General features: G+C 33.8%; 5 protein-coding genes and 1 long non-coding RNA gene across 6 annotated transcripts; 4 read left to right on the top strand and 2 right to left on the bottom strand.

The window, feature by feature from the left end:
• Positions 1 to 461: 461 nt before the first annotated feature.
• LOC142539850 (pre-mRNA cleavage factor Im 25 kDa subunit 2-like) lies at positions 462 to 4,001 on the bottom strand. The gene is made up of 7 exons (XM_075645593.1): positions 3,671 to 4,001; positions 3,476 to 3,521; positions 1,707 to 1,800; positions 1,491 to 1,564; positions 1,057 to 1,143; positions 868 to 978; positions 462 to 731 (listed from the first exon to the last, which is right to left on the bottom strand). Exons 1-7 carry the CDS (start codon positions 3,787 to 3,789, stop codon positions 660 to 662), a joined length of 603 nt encoding a protein of 200 aa, XP_075501708.1. The 5' UTR covers positions 3,790 to 4,001; the 3' UTR covers positions 462 to 659.
• Positions 4,002 to 4,970: 969 nt separating this feature from the next.
• Positions 4,971 to 7,889, bottom strand: LOC142539860 (uncharacterized). The gene is made up of 2 exons (XR_012818982.1): positions 7,583 to 7,889; positions 4,971 to 5,342 (listed from the first exon to the last, which is right to left on the bottom strand). It is a non-coding gene; the product is annotated as an uncharacterized LOC142539860 (long non-coding RNA).
• A 2,285-nt stretch (positions 7,890 to 10,174) lies between these two features.
• LOC142504349 (fasciclin-like arabinogalactan protein 21) lies at positions 10,175 to 11,219 on the top strand. Its single transcript, XM_075617230.1, is given in 2 exon segments — positions 10,175 to 10,326; positions 10,329 to 11,219. Coding segments are annotated over 2 exon segments (1,011 nt in total). The 5' UTR covers positions 10,175 to 10,206.
• Positions 11,220 to 14,879: 3,660 nt separating this feature from the next.
• Positions 14,880 to 16,651, top strand: LOC142504341 (protein phosphatase inhibitor 2-like). Its single transcript, XM_075617221.1, has 3 exons — positions 14,880 to 14,987; positions 15,781 to 15,958; positions 16,159 to 16,651. Exons 1-3 carry the CDS (start codon positions 14,880 to 14,882, stop codon positions 16,359 to 16,361), a joined length of 489 nt encoding a protein of 162 aa, XP_075473336.1. The 3' UTR covers positions 16,362 to 16,651.
• An 801-nt stretch (positions 16,652 to 17,452) lies between these two features.
• LOC142539841 (heat stress transcription factor B-2a-like) lies at positions 17,453 to 18,960 on the top strand. Its single transcript, XM_075645582.1, has 3 exons — positions 17,453 to 17,646; positions 17,737 to 17,980; positions 18,057 to 18,960. Exons 2-3 carry the CDS (start codon positions 17,753 to 17,755, stop codon positions 18,789 to 18,791), a joined length of 963 nt encoding a protein of 320 aa, XP_075501697.1. The 5' UTR covers positions 17,453 to 17,646; positions 17,737 to 17,752; the 3' UTR covers positions 18,792 to 18,960.
• Positions 18,961 to 20,168: 1,208 nt separating this feature from the next.
• On the top strand, positions 20,169 to 20,549 carry LOC142504334 (putative non-specific lipid-transfer protein 14). Its single transcript, XM_075617215.1, has one exon. The coding sequence runs from the start codon at positions 20,169 to 20,171 to the stop codon at positions 20,547 to 20,549; it is 381 nt and encodes a 126-aa protein (XP_075473330.1).
• The last annotated feature ends 1,030 nt before the right edge of the window (positions 20,550 to 21,579 follow it).

Below are 21,579 nucleotides of genomic sequence, written 5' to 3'. Positions count from 1 at the left end.
AAGAATGTATTTTGATTCTTTTTTGCTCTACTCGATCTGGCTATATATAATAACCAAAATACATTCTTATGAAAAGAGACTAAAAAATAAAGAAAATAAGAAGCAATCATATATATATTGGGTGAAAATTAAAAATGGGTTAAAATTGCAATATTTTCAATTCCATGAACGAAAAAAAACACTTTGAGCACACTTTGAAAGATATATTTGAAATTCATTTATTTCGAATATAATTTTATTATTTACAATAAAATAAAAAATCAAATCTTAAATTCACACTTTTTTTATTTACAAATTAGTGATACAAATTAAAATGAATTTTAAATGATATCATTATTAGATAAACTTAAAATTCATCCTAATTAATATGAAATACTATATGTATTTGAAGTTTATGGTCTTGTTTCTCTAAACAACAAAATACATTGAAATCCATATATTTGAAATTCATCAATCCAAACACGACCTTGAAATAACGTAAAAATATGTGGTCAAATAAGTTTGCTAAACCAATGCCTAACCTAAGCCTTGAGAAACCCAATTGGTTAGCCTCTCGAGAGTTTAAAAACGCCAAATGAGAAAACAAGTTCAAGTTTTGCGAGACCTTGGAGGATGCATCACAAAATGATCTACGAATTAATCAAGTTCATCAAAATGATCTATGCATGGATCATGTTGAACTGGAACCTGGATAGCTGCTGTGGGATGGTAGATATAACAGGTCCATATCTCTGACATAGATCAACAGAAGGCTTTGTAAAAATTATTGTGGTTGTAGATATATGAATATATATCATGGCTACTATATTAAGATGAATCTCCAGTAAATGCTGACAAAAAGTGTGTATGAAGTTGTTCTACTCGTACCTGAACATTGTCATATAGCTCAAACAATGGAACAGCAAGAAGTTTCAAGTTCTTAGGCACAGCAAAATACTCTCTTTCAGACAGGTGAACCAGGAAAAGCTTCTTGCACTCCTGTGTTACCAAATGACAGCGGTGAGTGTTATTGAAAGCACATGAAGATATAACGTGCTACAAGACACAGCGTGGTACCTTAGGCTTTGTTATGTGTGGGGGCGAGTAAGGGTACATAATGGTTTCGAAATTTGGTCTCCACCAGACTGCTACGCACTCGCCAATCTGTATGAAATTTTGCATCACACAATAAGCATCTCCGAAGCAAAAATTTAACTGTTTGTCTATCCAACATCAAGCTGATGAACAAGAAGCAACAAGAAACAACGTATACGCACACATATGAGTCTTCTGACTGAAATGATATATCAGAGGAATGAACATGGAACTCACATTTTTTCCTTCAGATGCACATATGAAGTAACAACTAGATAAGTTTTGGAAATGATATAAAAAATAAGTTCCATGCTTCTGATACTGATCCTTGTTAGAATAGATAGTTCTCCACTTTCCATTTTCACATTGGTTTCTTGATATTTTCGGTTATATACCAATGGTTCCTTAAACAGTACCTGCCAATCAGGCTGTAAAGAAGGTGAATTAGCAGCAAGTTTGCTCGAGAGTTTCCTTTTCAACCCTTCAATCTCTGTGAATTGGTTTAAAAGGAACAGAAAAAACACAAGTATAAGAAAAATGAATAACACAAAGATTGAATTTGGAACTTGGAAGGAAATATCTCTCTGAGTTCACAGAATACAATGACCATAAAAATGAAGTAATTATCATACCATTCTCTCCTGGTTTCAATCTTCCACCTGGCAGCTTGCAGAAAGTATTTCCAATTTGCAGAAGAAGGATATGGGGATGATTATGCTCCTGTACCTGAAAGTTCAGGCATATTTCACTCCAATTAGAAAAACAAGATGATTAAACTGTTAGCTCGTGAATGCTTTACATCCTAGTATGTGGTATGCATTTAATCCTTCTGTTAAAATAACTTTCATGCGAGAAATTCACGAATAAATTTGCTGCAGACAGAAAGACCACAATGAAATAACCAATGCAGAGCACTTTTAGGACCATGCCTTATCACGTTATGAAAATGACATCAATATGCCAATTTCAGTTGTGATCCAGAAATGTTACGGATGGTACATGAACTACAATGAGGGATATGTTCTGGCGATATTTCCTTGGAATGATAAAAGAAAAAGAAATATTAGCACCATTTTATGAGATGACCGCATTTCTTAATACCAGGTATTCATTATCATTCTTCTGTTAGTCCTGTTCCGTATATATGATACAAGAAGGATAGATGAATTATCTTTCTACGATTCACGTTTGGTGTGATTGTGGAGAACCCAATAATATCATGGAAGCTCATGATAATCTTCTGTGCAGAAATGATGTGGCATCCTTAGGTAGAGTTGGGTTCAAACATCTACATTCTACAGTATTCATTATATTGGTAGGCAATTTACATTTTTGCTCATTCAGATGACATTCATTCTGGTTCCCCTAGGCAATTATTAGAGTGAAAATTAATCCACCCCCGTTCAACCACATAGAGGCGGTTAGAAGGGAAAAAACAGTGAAAAAGGATGGAGGAAAAACGAAGAAATTAGCCTCGCAAATGGCAATTTGGATTCAATTTTACGAAGGTAATGTCCATTGCACAAACAATAGATGTTGGGAACTTAATCAAGCCGTAGAAACAAATGAAATCAACAAAAGAAACAAAAAATGCCCAAGCCAATTCGGCTTAGTAGCACCATATTCTCACATATGTGAGAGAGACTCCGGTTCGAGTCTTCCCCACCCCCAAATTAAAAATAAAAATCAAGAAACAAAATGCTAGGCTATCTGCGCCTCTATTAATATATTCTGGAAAAGCAAATTAGTCCCAAGCATATAGTCCTCTACTTCACAATATGAAATGGAGATTGTTATAGAAAATTCAAAGAACTATGTCAACCATAAATAATAACAATAAGCTGATTGGAAACTTAATAAAAATGCATGAATAATAGCAACAACTTGATTTAATTTTGGAGTCAGTATAATCGGGTCAAGAAGTGATGCCCAACCAAATGTAAGAAAACAAAAGTGAGCATTACTTGAGTGTGATTCTCAGAGAGATGGAACGTTAAGATAATGTTACAAAATAAAAGCATTACAGTGCAATGTGTGAACGTAGAATTTTTTAAGGTGAAAAAACACCAACAATCATGTTTTCAAAGGAATGTTTAAGGAAGAAATTCTAGAACCATTTTTATCAACATTTGTTAAGAAAACATCTAAAGAAAGAAACTTTTTACTTTTGAGTGAATTCAGTTTCGATTAATCAAAACTTTACTATCCACTTCTCCCAATCTGACCTTTGGACCAAACGCAGAGTTTGAGAAATATATTTAACTAAATAACCAAGTACCTCACATGTTTGTAAACTAGGACCGCTTCAAGACTGAATTTACAATCTCGAAAAGTGTACGCAAAAACATCAGAATAATTGAACATCCTAAAAAGATCCAAACCGAGGGCAAAAAACACGAACCATCAGAATCCCCTCGACGCTAGTCCTCATGCCTTCTTTCATGTAACTGCAACCCAAAAAAAACAAAAAAATGCTGTAAAATTCGAACAAAACTAACCTATAACAGTCAATCTCATAACCCTAGACATTCAATAAATTTGATAAAGGGTTTTACATACACAGTAAAAATAAAAAAAGAAGAAACCAGATACGAACTTGACTTTCATACGAGCAAGACGATCAGCGACTGAAGTATCTTTCTCCATTTTCGGCTCTTTGGTACCGAAAGTGTAGCTGGACAGAGGATACGTATTCACTAAATCTGATGTTACCATTTTCCTCTCTCTCCGAAATCTTCGTTTCTTCTTCAATCGATCTTAGAGAAGATTCCTGTCAATAAAATTTTTGTACTTTTGTTTTTCTGAAGAAAGGTGGCCGAGAGGGAGGAATTGAAGCTTGTGGACTGAGCGTGGCAGCTTAGAATGAACCGAACCGGAACCGAGCCAACGACGAAACTCTGATAACCTACCCAACGTCCAATTTAAAAGTTCGAATCCAACGACGAGTTTGTTTTTTTCTTTTATTTTTTAAGCTGAAAAGGATTTGTTACGAATGGATTCAATTCGTTTGTCTTAATAATAAATCTAATTTACAATGAATTTCAATCTCAATTGATTATTTTTTGAATTATTGTGATGTGAATATACTTTCAAATATTTCCTCAAATCCAAACACAACCTAGAGTCACAAATGTTTTTTTTTCGACTATTGTTACTTAAGTTGCTATAATTGAATGGGAGGACTAGAAATTTCTAAGAAATATTAACATAAGATATCGAGATCAAACTCACGTAAACTCTCCAAATATATAAAGAAAAAAAATTGGATGAAAAATAATATTTTTTTAAAAGAACAGGTCTCTTGTGAGACGGTTTTACGAATCTTTATCAGTGAGACGAGTCAACCCTACCAATATTCACAATAAAAAGTAATATTCTTAGTATAAAAAGTAATATTTTTTTATAGATGACCCAAATAAGAGATCTATCTCACAAAATACGATTCGTGACACCGTCTTACACAAATTTTTTCTTTTTTAAAATAAATGAAACAAAGCTCATATATTAGCAAGTTATAGAATCATAATTGTAATTAGGCAAAGTGTCAATAGTAGTCTAGTATGTATTGATGTGTGATATTTTTAATCATGTATATCTCATTGAATCAATTATAATTATGTAATTATATTATTTGGTTTTGATTATTAAAAAAAAGATTGATTTATTCGATTTGTCCAAAAAATTTAGGTTGATAGTTTTATTCAACTCGGTTCGTTCACCGGAAAAAAGTCTGGCCGATTCGATTCGTCCAAATTCGGTTTTGCTCATTTTAGTCAGGTCATCATGCTCACCCCTACGTGGCTTGCATGGTGTTCAATTTTTTCGCCCTTGTGCTGCATCGGACATGTATCCACTAAGATCATATGGTTTCACTTGCGAATATTTGAACTCAAGCATCAACAATAGCTGCAGCTCACAAAGATAAAGACACGTTTTCAAAATCCAAGGTTTCAAATTTCTTTGATCTTAAGCTTAGAAACGGTAGCAGCATCTCCTGAACTATAGCACCAAGAGAGCCATTATTTCTTCTTCTCAGTGTACCGAATTTGAAACACCGAATCACAAATCTAGTCATTTGTTGCTTCATTAAACACAGACGTTTATGGATTGTTTTGAGATAAAAGGAATCTTAGAACACACCTTCCAGAATCTGTTACAGAACTTGCAGCTGCATCTCAAAACTTTATTACAACCTAGTAGTCCTTGTTCCCAAAATTCTTGCACCAAATCTGGGAGGGGATAGGCCGAACTGGAAGATGTGGACGTTGCTGCAAAGGAAAACAAAGTCTTGATAACTACACAATCAAGTTAAGACTAACTAAGGTTGCATTTGGATTTATGGATTTCAAATTCATTGATTTCAAATATATTCAAATATATTTTTGTAAATTTGGAGTAACAAGATCATAAATTGCAAATCCATTTTTGCCTATTCATAGAGTGTTTTATGTTAATTATGATGTATTTCAAGTTCACATAAAAATCGAATGATTTGAAATTCATTCTACTTTGTGTAAATAAGTAAGATATAGATCTAAGATATCATCATTTGTTTCTCCGGTTAACAGAAATCAATGGATTCCAAATCTATCAATCCGAATGCAACCTAAGAGATATGTTCAAATTCACATACATCAATTTCTATTCTTCATTATAATCATATCATAAATGAAAATGCACAATTGGTGGGGTTTTGCAATAACATGTAAGAGTTATGGAGAAACCATATCTCACAACCCTCTCTCCCCTTTCATCACTATAACCTCGCATCCTGGTGTTCCAAGGATGGGCGAGTTTGGCTCTAGCAATGGGTATATATATATATATATATATATTCTCTAAGGTTGTGAGTCTAGGTGTAAGACGCAGAGAAGACACAGGTGTCAATCCTCTCACATTGATTAAAGGCATCTCGGTGAACCCTAGATGACAAATTTCCAAATTCAGATGAAATACAATTTTAACCGGAGAGACTGAAAACAAGGTAAAAGTTGCATCCGCACTTGTCAAAACACATGCTACATCTACAAGTTCCCAGACACATCCCCCATTTACAATTAGTAGACTTCCACAAATTTCCCTGAATCCCATCAAATACAAAATTACATCAGGCGTTCCCTACAACGCAGAGATAGGATCTTAAAGACTTGAAAGCGAAGGTTTGGGTCAGGAAAGCACGGAAGATGAAGCTTCCTTATTGTCTTGCAGTCATAGAGAAAACCTTAAAATTTGTCACACGATTTTCATAAAAACAAAAAAATATAATTGAAGAGTTTTCTGTTAGTATGCAACTATGCAAGTCCAAGAATGAGTTCAAAACGAAATACTACAGTCCATTAATTGGGATAACTTTCTAAGCTTACTGCTGACATATATCACATAATAATGCTTGATCACAACATGGCTCACCCCATGAGAGATATTCCAAAGACAGTCAACTTTACAGAGCTTATCACTATCATATATAGTACATATAACTTAATCCAGCCTATAACGTAATTATGAGCCACACCATTGATAGAATAACAGTCTTCCCAAATTACTCGTTATACTGTATTAGATATATAAGCGCCATGGGAGGATTCAAACTCCATATATATATATGCGCCATGGGAGGATTCAAACTCCATATATGTATATATATATAAAAACTAGCATGTCACATGAAACTTTTTATAAAAATAAAAATAAAAAATCTCATCCCACAGTTACTTGTCTAAAATCAACGTGTTATCATCACATTTCCTTTGTGTATCCCCATAAGTGCTTCTTCCATATTTTCTCCTGTAATGTTCCCAACACAACACCAAGTATTGAAAATTTGGAAATTGACTCTCTGAAGATATTTTAAAATTCAAATATGATCATCTGTATGTATATACTTTAGGTTGGAAAAAGATCATGAATTTTAAAAATATCATTTTGGAGGAAGATTTCAAATTATCCCATTTTAATCACCAATTCTAGATCGGTGACTCTGCTCGGCAAGTATGGCAATGTTTTTCAATGACTTTTGTCGTGAGGACTTCAAGATTCTTAACTTCGACGATTTGTAATTGGATGGTGCTGGAAGGGTCATGTAAGGGGGAATAGATCAATCATATGCTCTATTTTGTGCTAAATTTCGTACTACATTAAAAATTGCAAATATACGAGGATAAAATTACAACACCAACAAAATAAATTTAAACCAAGAAAATAAAAAAAGCTGAAAACTTTATCGACGACAAGGAAGAACACAATCCAACCCCTCAAATACTCGAAAATGTATTCAATCGTAGCAATAATTATTAAAATCCCATTTCTCAGTAACCCTAAACTTCGAAAATCAGAACGATCAAATGAGGTAAAATAAAGCTGAAATCTAGATACTAAATTTTAAGAATGATTAAAAATTGAGTTTAATAATGGCGAACACCGCGAAATTCCCAATCCATTTAGATACAATACAACAAAATCAGAATCAAAATTTAAAAATAAGTTAACCCAACGCTAGTTATGCTCTTACCTCAAGTTCCGCAGATTTCATTGCGATCGGAATACATATCAGAACGATGCCACACATTGCAAAGGCGGTGTTGCGCTTCCAGTGTTTGGGGCGGCAGTTGGGCCCACCCGTCAGGCTCCACACTTTCGATCTGAAGTCTCCGCCGTCGTGCCCGTGGGCTCCTTCCACGTGGTGATGCTCTACGCCGCCGCCCATTTCTTTATCCGGCAGAACTTTTTCTTCTTTTCCACTGCTGATGGAGGTTGAAAGATGAGAAGGGTTTTTTTTTCCCGAAACAATAGTAAAAAAAAAAAATCACAAGGAACCTCAATTTTTTCTTATAATTATTTTTTAAATTTGTTAAATATATAATTGTTTTTATATTATTTAAATAATAAAACGTATCATATTGATAAAAAAAATTTATGGTAATATAATGATAAAATTTTTAAATTAACAACAAAAATCATAATAATATTACCAAAATTAGAGATGAATACATCTCAGTATGAACCGAAAGCCAAATGGCTGACATGATTGATTTAATTCAAAAATTAGGTTTGATTAAGTTGGTTAATAGAATTAACCGAATTATTGGGAAACCGAAATGAATTAAAAATTAAAATTGATTATTTCAATTTGTATCCGATTTTTTAGAGAAAAAATAAAAATAGATTTTAATAATAAAAAAATCTAATTGATATACAAATAAAATTAACCATTTTTTTTAACAAAACTTTAAACACAAAAAATTCTTATGATACCGTTTCACGAGTAAATTTTGTGATTTTATCAAATCAGACCCATGAAAAATGTTATTTTTATATCAAAAATATTATTTTTCACTCAAAATATAGATAGAGTCAACCGGTTTCATAAAAAAAATATATGAGATCGTTACAAAAGACCTACTTAAGTTTGAAATAGTATGAGACAATATCACTGATCTATGTTCGTAAGACAAATCGACCATATCCATATATATAGTGAAAAGTAATACTTTAGTGATAAAAAAGTATTGTTTTCATGGATCGGATTGAGTCGAAGATCTATCGATCTCATGTGAGTTTTTGTGAATTTAAAGATGACAGATAAGATAATTATCATAAGTAAATTAACAGAACTTATTTGGACTATGTTTGAACAAATATTTAAAAATGTTTTTCGTGTACATATTTGTATAAAATTTTGTAAAACATTTTTTAAATATATTTTCAAAAAATATTCTCTATTTTTAAAAAATATTTAAGAGATTTTTTTTGATATTTTTAGAATAAAAATACGGGTTCACAAGAATTAAAATATTTTTATCAAATAGTTCTCCAAACATCTTCTTGATTATTTTTAACTATATAAATTTTTTTAGTTTTTCCAACATTTTTTTAACTCAAAAACGTTTATATAGAATAGTTGTTCAATCACATATTTATTTTCGAAACAACTTTTTAAACATTTAATTTTCTTTTTTAGCAAAAGACCCATATATAAAACTTTTTATAAATATTTATCAAAACGAAACATTGATTTGTTAGGACTTGGAAACTTGTGTGAACTAGCGGCCAAACGCACACACAATGCATATGGAATTTTCTAAAAAATATAATCAAGAGTAGGTCTCTTATGAGACAGTATCACGAATCTTTATTTGTGAGACGGGTCAACTCTACCAATATTCACAAAAAAAGTAATACTCTTATCATATAAAGTAATATTTTTTCATAGATGACCTAAATAAGAGACTCGTCTCACAAAATACGACATGTGAAACCGTCTCACACAAATTTTTGTCTATAATTAAATATTTTCATTTAAGTCATCGGTGTTATGTTCTTTTTTACTGTGTATTTTTAAATTTTTTTTAAAAGAAAAGTTAGATTAATTGGAATTTATTTTCCATTCTACATGTTCAAATCAATCTCAAAATTAGACCAGTATGTATCTTATGAGACGGTCTCACGAATCTTTATCTGTGAGACGGATCAATCCTACCGATATTCACAATAAAAAATAATACTCTAAACATAAAAAATAATATTTTTTATGGATGAACCAAATAAGATATCAGTCTAACAAAATACGATCAGTGAGATCGTTGCAAACAAATTTTTGTCAAATTAGAAAGCCGCCTATTTTCTCTGTCACTAATTATTTACAACCAGGCTTCTTGCGATTTGGGTCGTTTATGCGTAATTATTTCATACTATAGATGAATTAATGACCAAATAACAGTCGCTAATTGGTGGATTCTGACATGAAAACTCTAATAATTAACGAGTTAAGTATAGAAATGTAAAACAAGTCAGATATAGAAATATAAAGAAAATAATTTGTATCATTGTTGCCAACCTTCTGAATTGATTTTTTTTCCGTTGTATTTCTAACAAAATTTTATATCATTATAAATAAGTTTGGAATAAGAAATTTTCCTGTAAAATTTATTTATTTTAATAATTTAATTAATATATTTAAAAACATATATAAACTTAAATAAATGAGGAAAACAATAATAAAAATTGAACTAATAAAAAGATGTACTTTCAAAAACAAACTTTTGAAACTTGGCACTCCTCCATTATTGTTCTTCTCCCTCATTTCCAGCAACAGTGATTTGTATTTCGAAATAGCTAATTCTCCAGCCACCGACAATGGCGGATTCCCCTTGTTCGCACTGGTGGCACGCTCCATTCTACTTGGCCATGTCTTTAACCCTCGTATTCATATCCATATCAACACCCTACCATTCCGGGCCCGATAACCAATCCCCGTCGGCCACATGTTGGCCTTCAACGCCTCAAGGGCCCTGCGTGCCCACGGCGGGTTCAACACGATCGCCACTCTTCTACAAATATCCCCCGAGCTATTCATCTCCAAGCCCGAATCCACTCTCTTCGCCGTCCAAGATTCTGCCATCTCCAATCTCTCCATCCCGCCGTGGGCAATGCGGCAGCTCCTCCGCTACCACACCACTCCCTGCACTCTCCCCAAGGTGGAGCTGTTCAAGAAACCTCCCGGGTTTTGCTTCCAAACCCTTCTTCAAGATAAGAACCTGGTTATCACCAATAACGATGCGAAGACGGGCTCGATCATGATCAACAACGTCCTGGTTTCTCACCCTGATTTGTTTATCGAAGGCCCGTTTGCTGTGCACGGCGTTCTCGGGCCTTTCGACCCGATTTCATCAGCTGTATGCAATGTCTCCACTGATCAGACCAATCTTGTTGCTTCCAATCCTACGGATAACATTGAATGGAATATAATTGTCAGAATACTCGGCTCCCACGGATTTGTTTCTTTCGCAATTGGATTAAACTCAATTCTTGACGGGATTCTTGAAGATTATAATAATTTGAGCTCTGTCACTATCTTTGCTTCCCCGAATTCGGGCTTTATTTCGTCGCCACCACCATTTCTGGACAGAATTGTGAAACTTCACATTCTTCCACGGAGGTTTACTCATATGGAGTTGTTAGCTGCGGGGAATTCATCTCTAAAAACGCTGGTTCCGGGTTACGATCTCAAGATCAACACGTATTTGGAGTTTCTGGAGATTAATGGGGTGGAGATTAGTAGACCAGATTTTTTCTTATCCAAGAAATTTGTGATTCATGGAATTATGAATTGTTTTGATTCGGAGGAGTTTTCAAATTCATTCAGATGATGGTTTTCTAAATTTAAATGGACTATTTCTGTCTTCAGTTTTTTCTATTCGGATTAATATGTCATCCGCAAATAATGAAACAAAATCTGATATCAAACATATGAAGGAAAATAGCATTCTTGGTATTGTACAGTTTATTCGAGATTTTGTTCTTCGTTTTCTTAAATTTTAGTTTTAATCCGTTTCCATTTTGTCAATTTTAATTTTTTTCTCTAACGTGATACTATATAATATGACACATCACACAAATGCGACGTACACTAATATCATATCAGCATCTACGATGAGAAAAACTAAAATTACAAATAATTGAAAAATAAAAAGACAACATATATAACCAAAAGATACAACTTTTTCAGTATAGAATGTGAATTTCTCTTGGCTAAGATACATAAGTCTAAGTAATCTTATTTCAGAATCACAATATCCTATGATCATGATATGAGAAATGACTTTAGACCATCTAATAACTCATTCAAATATTCACTTTATAATTCATACAATCGCAAATTACCAATCAGGTTTGCACCACTTCCAGAATCATGTTCTCCAATTGACAACATTTACTCAATTTCATTTCTTTGTGCAGTATGTAATTCAGCAATGCGTTTAGTAGAAGAAGTGACAATATTAATATTGTCCAAATAAGAAAAGAATTATCAAATAACACTAACATCTTTGAGAAATAATGCTTGAAGTCAATTACACGCTCCACGCATATTGCTAGCACCATCATATCCTTGGCATCTGATTTTCTTAACATGGAGATCATGATGAACAAGAACATTTGATATCTCATTTTTCAAATTCATTGAGGTAGTGTCACTAACATTTTTTATGGCAAAAAATCTTTCTGTCAAAATCCTATGATTTGTTCACAAACCTCAAGATAATGGTCATTTGCTCTCGTTTAGATATATAACGGGCTTCATCAACAAGAATACAGAAGTATTTATCTCCAACTTCTTCACGAACTATCTGTCGTACTCTATTGGTCATGATATGTAAAATCTATTTCTGAATTTCTGGAGCGATATATTGGGCATTTTTTGAAGCATTCTCAAGCTCAACTTCATCAATTTATGTATTCATTTTTGCAAAAGCCTTCACCAATTCAAGAAAACTTCCACGATTAGATGAAGATAGAGATTCATCGTTACCTCTAAATGCACAACCTTGAAGAGCTAGCCAACGAACAACTACAATTGAGGTGCTCAAACACATATGATTTTTCTCTTTTTCCTCTTAATTAGATTGTGCATTCATCACTTTATCAATATGTTGCGATGACCTCATCAAATTTTCAGACCTTCTCTCACACATAGTATGAGGCGAAGAAGCTACAGAACTGATATGAGCAAGAAAAGTATATTTTTTCCTTGGTTTACCCTTTTCCAATTGTCAAATCCTTCATTGACTAACGCCGAGATATTAGATGAATTAACATCATTCAGGAAAAGAAAACAATAGAAACAATATGCTTTATTTGTTGAAGGCGAATACTCCAACCAATAAAATTTTTGAAACCATTTTTTCTGAAAACGACGATTCTGGCTTCCAAATTTTGTACCTGGATACTTCAAATAAGGCCTCATATTTAGATATGAACGTCTTATCTCATCTCGTACATTAATATGATATTCACATATCTATTTTTTTTTTCCCGGATCTCGTTCAATACAAGTAGATGATGACTGATGATCGTCTCTAGGAGAGGAACATGAAGGAATTTGGATATTGGAAAACGGAAGACTTTCACTGGATTGATGTTGCATTGTAAGGACTGTAGGAATTGAAGTATCTTCATTAGATAGACGATCTCTCTTCTTAAAGAAAGAGCATATCAATATTTTTCCTTTCTTTGCAGCAGATTGATATATGTTCCATTTTAAAATAGTTCAAGTTATAATCCTAAACAAGTAATAAAATAATTTTCAAACAAATGAACAAGTAATATTCAATCAATGACTCAACAACAAACAATCAAGACTCAAGAATCAATTGTTCATAAACAAATATTCAAGCAATAACCAATTAATGACTCATCAAATTGATATGTGCGTCATTTCACATAAGTTTTCGTGTTTGTAAAAAAGATTCCTACTTCTTTATTTACCTCAAAAAATTTATTCCACAAAACAACAAATTTTACATACTACACTTAGACACAGAATAAATACACAATTCAAAATAACAACCTTTACATAATTGACCTATTAATTAATGATTTAAAAAATTCGAATAACAAGAAATCTGTTATCAAATGATAAAAGAGAATTGAAAATTCATGAAATATCCACGCAATAATCTAAATTTTAATTGAAAATTCTAGGAGAAAACTCAACTTTTATTTATCATCATAAATAATAAAATAACCATAATAATTTCAAGTTCTACATCATAATTCAAAATTATCTTTTATCTCTAAGACTGAGAATTGCCGCTTGATCTTTCAAACTTTGCGCGAGAAGAATTTATTGGGCAACTTTAGTAGTTTACTTAATGAATAACGAATGTTATAAAGAAATGAATGATAAATAACAATAAATATTAGAAAGAATAAGCAATTATATGTTTATGTGCCGAATCTTAGGAAGAACAATTCTCAATGAAGACTGAACAATTCTTAATTGCTCGTATGTGTCTAATCTTGTGTTTGTCAATTCCTGATGGACCGAATCTTAGGAAGAACAAGCGATTATATATTTATGTGTTGTGCCATCAATTAATTACACACACCAACACGCAAGAACACAGTGGTGAAAAAAGCTGAAGCAAGAAGAATAATAGTTACTATTCGAGTCTCGAGACGACACATGCCTTGAACTATTCATCCCTCTTCTACCTTAAAAATCAGCAAAGAAATTATCGCAACCTATTGCATGAAAAACCCATGGAATTAGAAATGAAAAATGATGAAAGATGAAGAAATCTCGCTACGGTGTGCCAACAAAAACAAATCCCAAGTTTCGTGAAGATTGCGTGAAAAAGTTAATGTTTCGAAGAAATTTAGGAGAAGCTATTGTGGGCTATCTGTTCTTCTGTTCTTTACGTTATGCTGGAAAACCCTAAATTTGGTCTCACCCATGGAAATGGGCTGGGCTGGACTAGGACATTGGTGGGTGGGCTGATATTTTAATAAGTATTAAAAAAAAATGGGCTGGGATACAGCTTATATAGCCCTCACATGCATCCGTCTCTGGATAGAGTTTGCATCAAAAATAAAATTAGGTTCAACATTTGTAAAGCCCAAGCTCAAGAATAGATTTTGACTAACATAAGTTATACAGGAATTTTCAACTCTTGAGAACTAGCAACATGGGGATGAGATAATAGGGGATAAAGAAGTGAGTGAAGGAAGATACAAAGATGATCACTATCAACAGATTTATGAGCAAAAGGAAAGAAAGACTTATCAAATGTAACACGTTGTGAAATGTAAACCAGACCATCAGGACTTAAGCATTTATACTCTGTGTTTTCATTGTAACCAATGAATGTACATGGAGTAGAACAAAAACTTAATTTATGTGTGTAATAAGGACGAAGAAAAGGACAACATGTACACTCAAACACTCGAAGCAATAAATAATCTGGTTGTCTTTTGAACAAATAGTAAAGAAGCATATCATTTTGAAGGACGGGTGTTAGCATTATGTAATGAGAAATACCGTTGTCCCAAAAATCAAGAGGCATGGATGCTTGGGCAAGAAGAGAACCCTATATCAACTATGTGTCTATGCTTTCGCTCAACCACCTCATTTTGCTGTGAAGTATGAGGACAAGACAATCGATGAGAAATCCCATGAAGCTTAAGAAATGAAGATAACTCGTCTCCCCAATTTGATTTGTAGAGTTTTTAATTTCTTATTGAATCGAACCTCAATTTGGGCCTTAAAGTCTTTGAACACTTGGAAAAATTCAGAATCAGATTTGAAAAAAGCCAAATGTATCTACTATAAACATCCACAAAACTCACATAATATCTATATCCATTGGTGGAAACCGTGTTTTATGGCTGTTTAGAGATATAGGTAATTGATGTAATTTATTGCATTAGCGCAGCACATTTTGGGGGCTATTTGCTTCCGCATTAGATATTAGGCATTCCATTTGTGAATGGCTTGTGGATTTTTTATGATTGCATATTAAATGAATACACACTGTTTTCTTGTTTAGCTTGAGACATTCTCACATATTCCATCCGTTGATGGGCTTCATTCGTCCTGCCAATTAGCTGAAACTCGATCCAAGTTACTACGGTACTTTCTTACTAGTTGGAAAGCTTTTTATTTTTTATAAATAAAACACTGAATTAGCATGTAAGACATGTAACTTCTGTTCGTCCTCACTGACCCATTAAGTAGTTATTTTATTTGTTTATATTTGGCTTTTACTCCCGTTTGGTCTTCCTAGCTATGTGCCATGCAAACACTGTTCACATGTCTAGTTTCAATATTTGAGAACCTTTATGTAAAAATCTGATTTTAAGGAGTTATTAATTATCGAAATGATGTAAATATGCTAAGACATTTCCTCACTGTTTTATTCACAAAAGCAGAACTGCCATATATCGCCTATTCGAGGGAGTTCCGAGGATCGTTTTGAAGAGGCCATGCATGCAGAAGCCATTCGTTCAGCATTAAATGACGTAGCTTCCTCGAGCAAAACTAACTCGCTTCGCTCAGGCTGGACATCTTCTGAAGATGAAATTGATGCGATGGAACAAGATGAAGAAGGTTCTTTTCTTGTCTGTTTTCAATTTAATTTTTCATGTCTATGGGCAGACCATTTGGAAGCTGGACGCTATCAAGAAAAAAATAATTTAAGTTTTTTATAATTTTTTAAAATAGGTTTCATTCCAGCTCAGCACCACAAAGTTGGCCCTAGGTTTGCCCATGCATCTATTAATTATTCTTGTTCTATTGCAACCTATTAGGATCTGATTCTGAGAGACGCGAGAGCTTCAGGGAGCATAGGAAAGCTCACTACGATGAGTTCCGCAAGGTTAAAGAACTTCCACTTAAGGGATCCTTTCTCGAAGAAGTGTCCGACGAGGAACACACTTACAATAGATACAAGGCTGGAAATGTTGATTCGACACCATCAATAATCAATGGAGTCAAAAGACATCGACATTGAGGAACCCTCGCCCTCTGCTAATGGATCTAAAGATATGTTTACGGACACCACGATACAACTCTTTCAAGTGTCTGTCCTCACCAGGGTTTGCTGCCATAATGCATGTGATTCTGGAACTCGTGCATTTAGTTTTGTAACTGTGTATTTATGCATTCACATCTGCCTTAAATTTGGCAACATAGCTATTCACCATATGTGTGCTTGGAATTGTGCTTTTTTTTCCTATAACGTGAAACTTTCAGTTTTGCCTACTGTTTAATAAATGAAATCTACAATTGTTTGTGTTGCCATATGGATTTGTGAAGATGAATCCAAATTTGTCACGAGTTCGACTCGTTTTGCCAATATGTTCTAGATCGAGTATGTTCCACCGAACTCGCTTAGCGTGGATTACTCCACTTGCGTAGTTTACAAGATATTATGTTAAGCTTAAAGGTGCGCATCCGACGAATAAGAACGCGGGTTCCTTGTAAAAAAAATAATAAAATAATTTTGTAAGAAGTTATTAAATAATATTAGAACAACAATATTTATATTTAATAAATATTACATTCAACAGACCATGTATATGGGATATAGCAAATTTAAATTTTTTTTTTTTTTGTTTTTGGCAAAATTAATTAGATATGAAAGTGTGAACACTTTGGTAGTGAAAGGACAACTTCCATTAAGGCCGCAAGTCATTCTCCTTGGTTCTTGGACTCAAACACATATAGATAAATTCATGCAAATTGATCGGGGGACCATAATCCATGTTCGGATGGGAATAATATCTTCCCTCACTTTTCAGCCACACATGACACTTATCTACCACCAGATTCAACGTGTATAATTTACCTGGACTAATTTTATTATTATTATTATTATTACTACTCTGCAACTTTGACTTGCAAAATCAGATTTGAATCATCTTGGAAACAACTGGATATCCTTTTTAAAAACTGAATATTTTGAATATAATTATTATACAATAATATAACAAGTTGAATCATACATAGATTTAAATTTAATATTATGTTCATATATGTCGTGTCCAAATTTATATTAAAAAATTAAGACATAAAAATTATTTATTTATTTAAAGTTTCTAACTTTCTACAGTCTCACCCCCGCTTATGAATTTTATATTAATAATCCCCGTACCTCGAAACTTCTCGCTCTTTCCCCAACTAATGCACTCCTCCACATCTCACCGCCGTAGAAGCAGAACTTTCTAGGAGTTACAGCCGTGCTCCGCTGCGATCTCTCTCTCAGCCAGATCTGCCTCTGAATTTCATAGTTTCTGGTAAGTTAATTGATTTTTTCTAACTGAAATTAGTGTTTTTTTTAATGATTTTTCTTTTAAAAAAATATATTTCGTGGTTGAATTGTGAAGGTGAGAGCGGAGCTGCATGGCGCGGCGGGGAGGATGTGAATCGACGGTGAGATTGATTCCTACGCCTTTCTTGACTAAGACGTATCATCTGGTGGATGATCACACCATCGATGACGTCATTTCGTGGAGCGAGGACGGATCTAGTTTCGTCGTGTGGAATCAGACCGAGTTCTGCAGAGATTTGCTTCCCAAGTACTTCAAGCACAACAATTTCTCCAGTTTCGTTCGTCAACTCAACACTTACGTACGTAAGCTTCAATGGTGTGGAATTTTGTGTGTTTTTGGGGTGATTTGTTGAGTTGTTTTTCGTGGAAATACAGGGATTTAGGAAGGTAGTACCTGATCGGTGGGAGTTCTCCAACGATTGCTTCCGGAGAGGTGAGATGAACCTCTTGAGCGATATACATCGACGGAAAATCGCGACTCCGTCACCGGCTACGGCGGCTACCCCTTCATCACCTGCGATTTTCGTGCAACCGACACCAGCTGTAACTCCTCTGGAGGTGTCTCCGTCGGACTCCGGCGAAGAACATGTGCTTTCCTCTTCTGACTCGCCCGTACTCGTCCGAGAGTTCAACTGCAACAAGGCGGAGCTGATCGGCGAAAACGAGAGATTGAGAAAGCAAAACGTTCAGCTCAACAAAGAGTTATGCCAGATGAAGAACATGTGCCACGGTATCTACAATTTAATGTCCAAGTTTTCGAACAATAACAGCAGCAACGGTCGGCGAGACTATCGTCGTAGATTAAGCTGGGAAGAACATCCGGTGAAGCCATTGGACCTACTCCCAACAACTAGATTCTGCGAGGAAACTGACATCGCCGCCGCAGCTGAGCCATCAAACGGCGAAGAATCCGTGAATGACATGAAATCCGCAGCGGAGGAACTAAGCGCGAGATTATTCGGAGTGCCAGTCTGCCTAAAACGCGGGCGCGAAGGCGAAAGTGGCACGGATTTGCGGCTCCAGCAGCCGGGGAGGGACATTAAATCCGAGCCGTTGGATGAGCCGCCATCTTGGTTGAAGAGGAGCAACTCGAGAAAGGTATGCAATTGATGTCTTGTTTGGGCCTACGGTGGGGATTAGCATAGATGATGATAACCAGATTAATTTTTCATCGATCCCCTCCTTATTGTGCTGAAAATTCCAATCTCTAAAAGTTTTTTTTACATATAGAACCTTCTTTTGCTATCTAGCTAGAGTTATTGACCAGTATTAGTCCAAAGTGCAATTTCCCTTTATTTAAAAGTCAAATAAACATTAGGAAAAATTTGAGCTGGCAGCAACCAATTGATTTGAGCTTTAGATGGACCGAACGAAATCGTTCGGCTTGGATGATTGAATGATGTAAATAAATTGAATTAAACTATTGTTTAATTCTAACTGTTATAAAATTTGAGTGAAACATGAAAAGTTATAACCATGGGCATCAGGGTTTTGGATACTGTGAATTTTAAGCTCCAACTTAATTTTAGGTTTATGGATTTTATTGTTAATAAATGGTACTTGATCTGGACCAAGTTATATACATACAGAAATATATAATTTATTTAAAGAATAAATATTAGATGGTGAATCTCGATATTGAATAAAAATACTTTTATTTCATTTATGAGGATTTGATCGAATCTATTATGTCTAAATGACATTTACATGTTACACAAAATTTTGTGTGAAACGGTCTTGAGAAATTTTATGAAATCAATATGTAATTCGACTCTATCAATGATAAAATATTATTTTTTATGTTAAAAATATTACTTTTTATTGTAAATACGAGTTGGGTCGGATTGATCTGTTTTACGAAAATAGAATTGTGAGAGCGTCACAAGATACATACTCTATATATTATTTACATCTAACAATTGGGTTGATTATAATGTTATGTCCACTGAATGTTTTTCTCTAGAGCAACATTTTCTTTATACAAAACATCTTCTGAGAACGTAAATATTTTTAGATGCATTTTTGTTCAACTCATATCAATGAAAAATATTAGTTTTTATATTTAGAATACTATATACTTTTTATTCATGTATATATGTGATCGATCGATCTATCATCTTAAAAAAATGGAATGGCCCTTTTCTCTAAATGAAGTGTACCTTTTGTCTAAATGAAGGGCGGGAATGCGGGTTAAGATCTTGAGATTAAGGCCAAAAGAGTTGAATTTGATTTGATTCATAATTTGTGAATTTTGAACATTTTTTTAATTTATATGTTTAAATTGCTATATCGTTTGAATGGAACATGAGCTCTAGCTTGAAAGTAGCGTACTCATGTATAGTAATCATCCCATGCAACTTCAATGCAATTGGCACACGCTACGCATTTTGCACCAAACCTTGCCCACCTAATTTCGCACGCACTATATAATATTTCTACCTCATTCGATTAAATTTATTTTATTTCAAAGAACAAACTAATTGAACGATGAGCGATCGACATAACAAAATGGTGCGAATCAGTTCTGTTCGCACCGCAGCCTGTGCGATCGTAGTGGTGGCTGTTGTGCTCTCCTGGTTCCGGATAGCATTCTCTGCCGACTGCACCATCGTGACATCGCTGGTCTCTGCTTGCTCCAGCTTCGTGACCTACGGTTCCCCAGACCCGATTCCAGGTTCACCGTGCTGTGTGGCCATGACCAGCCTAAACAATCTGGCGGACTCCGGCGACAACATCCGCACTGTCTGCCGGTGCTTGATGGAGCTGATAAGTACCTACAGCCCTAACGCCACCGCCATAGCCACCTTACCTGGATTCTGCGGCGTTTCTCTTGGATTCACCATTGATCCTAATACTGATTGTGAATAGTAAGATCGAAAACAAGATTTTCCAACTCTTGCACACACTAAGTGCTTCTAGTCTATGGCCATTTCGCTATTTGAGAATATGATATATTGCATGACAAAGTGTTTTTAAGATATCCCTTTAATTCACCTAATTTTAATATTATTATAAGATTAAATTTTTTTTTGAAAAACATTTGACTATGTACTAAAAGGAACATGTTATATAAAAGAACAGAGAGAGTAACATATTAATATGATTGATTTTTATAAAAATAAGGTGAAATATGAAAACCAAGATACTTATAAGATTGGTATAATAAAATTTTTTTGAGTGTGGGTATATTTGTTCAACCAATCAATGTTATTCAAATTAAATAGAAAATTAAAGTACAAAAACTTTTTTTTAAAGATATCACGAGTCAATTTTGAGAGTCGTATCTATTATTCGATCAAATACACGAGAAAATATTATTTTGTTATGTTTTTTTTATTATAAATATGAGTCGAGTTGACCCATCTGACGGATATAAATCCGTGCACGATAGCATCTTACAAGAAATGTACTAAAATTAAATACAATCATTCTACTTCATATTTTTAACGATGAAGTCAATTACAATGAAAAAGTCTGCTATCAATAAGGATTTATAACATATAATTAATTATTATTACAGTAAATAAATTACTACTGATGTTTTTACAGTTTTGAGTTGATAAATAATACATATTTAGATGACACGTGATATATTTTCTGCAGCATCGATCAATACTCCAAGATGAGGGGAAGAAGAATCTAGCCAGCCAAGGCAAGACTGGTAAAGCTTGGACAAGCCATTCCGAATCTTATGTCCCAAAGGATGTCACAATGTTTAATTAAAAAATATATTTATTTTTTCAAAATTAAATAATAAGCAAGTCTCCTATATTTACTAATATAAATTGTTATTAAATTAATAAAATATAATCTTGAAACTACTAGGCATCGATTGTGAATACATAAGAAGTTTGAAACTTCTACTTATTAGACATACGATTTTGTTCTATTGATGAAA

The sequence above is a fragment of the Primulina tabacum genome, chromosome 1, assembly GCF_025594145.1.
Source record: "Primulina tabacum isolate GXHZ01 chromosome 1, ASM2559414v2, whole genome shotgun sequence".
Taxonomy (NCBI): domain Eukaryota; kingdom Viridiplantae; phylum Streptophyta; class Magnoliopsida; order Lamiales; family Gesneriaceae; genus Primulina; species Primulina tabacum.
This window is presented reverse-complemented; position numbering and strand designations above follow the sequence as displayed.

What these genes read in the sequence shown, in the direction of transcription:
- LOC142504334 (XM_075617215.1), top strand. Translation starts at nt 20,169, where the DNA reads ATGAGCGATCGACATAACAAAATGGTGCGAATCAGTTCTGTTCGCACC.
- LOC142504341 (XM_075617221.1), top strand. Translation starts at nt 14,880, where the DNA reads ATGAGAAATACCGTTGTCCCAAAAATCAAGAGGCATGGATGCTTGGGC. An exon ending in CTCAACCACCTCATTTTGCT is followed by an intron (nt 14,988 to 15,780) that starts GTGAAGTATGAG and finishes TCACAAAAGCAG; the next exon opens with AACTGCCATATATCGCCTAT. An exon ending in GATGGAACAAGATGAAGAAG is followed by an intron (nt 15,959 to 16,158) that starts GTTCTTTTCTTG and finishes GCAACCTATTAG; the next exon opens with GATCTGATTCTGAGAGACGC.
- LOC142539841 (XM_075645582.1), top strand. Translation starts at nt 17,753, where the DNA reads ATGGCGCGGCGGGGAGGATGTGAATCGACGGTGAGATTGATTCCTACG. An exon ending in TTCGTCAACTCAACACTTAC is followed by an intron (nt 17,981 to 18,056) that starts GTACGTAAGCTT and finishes GTGGAAATACAG; the next exon opens with GGATTTAGGAAGGTAGTACC.
- LOC142539850 (XM_075645593.1), bottom strand. Translation starts at nt 3,789, where the DNA reads ATGGTAACATCAGATTTAGTGAATACGTATCCTCTGTCCAGCTACACT. An exon ending in ATTGAAACCAGGAGAGAATG is followed by an intron (nt 1,565 to 1,706) that starts GTATGATAATTA and finishes ACCAATTCACAG; the next exon opens with AGATTGAAGGGTTGAAAAGG. An exon ending in CACACATAACAAAGCCTAAG is followed by an intron (nt 979 to 1,056) that starts GTACCACGCTGT and finishes TTGGTAACACAG; the next exon opens with GAGTGCAAGAAGCTTTTCCT.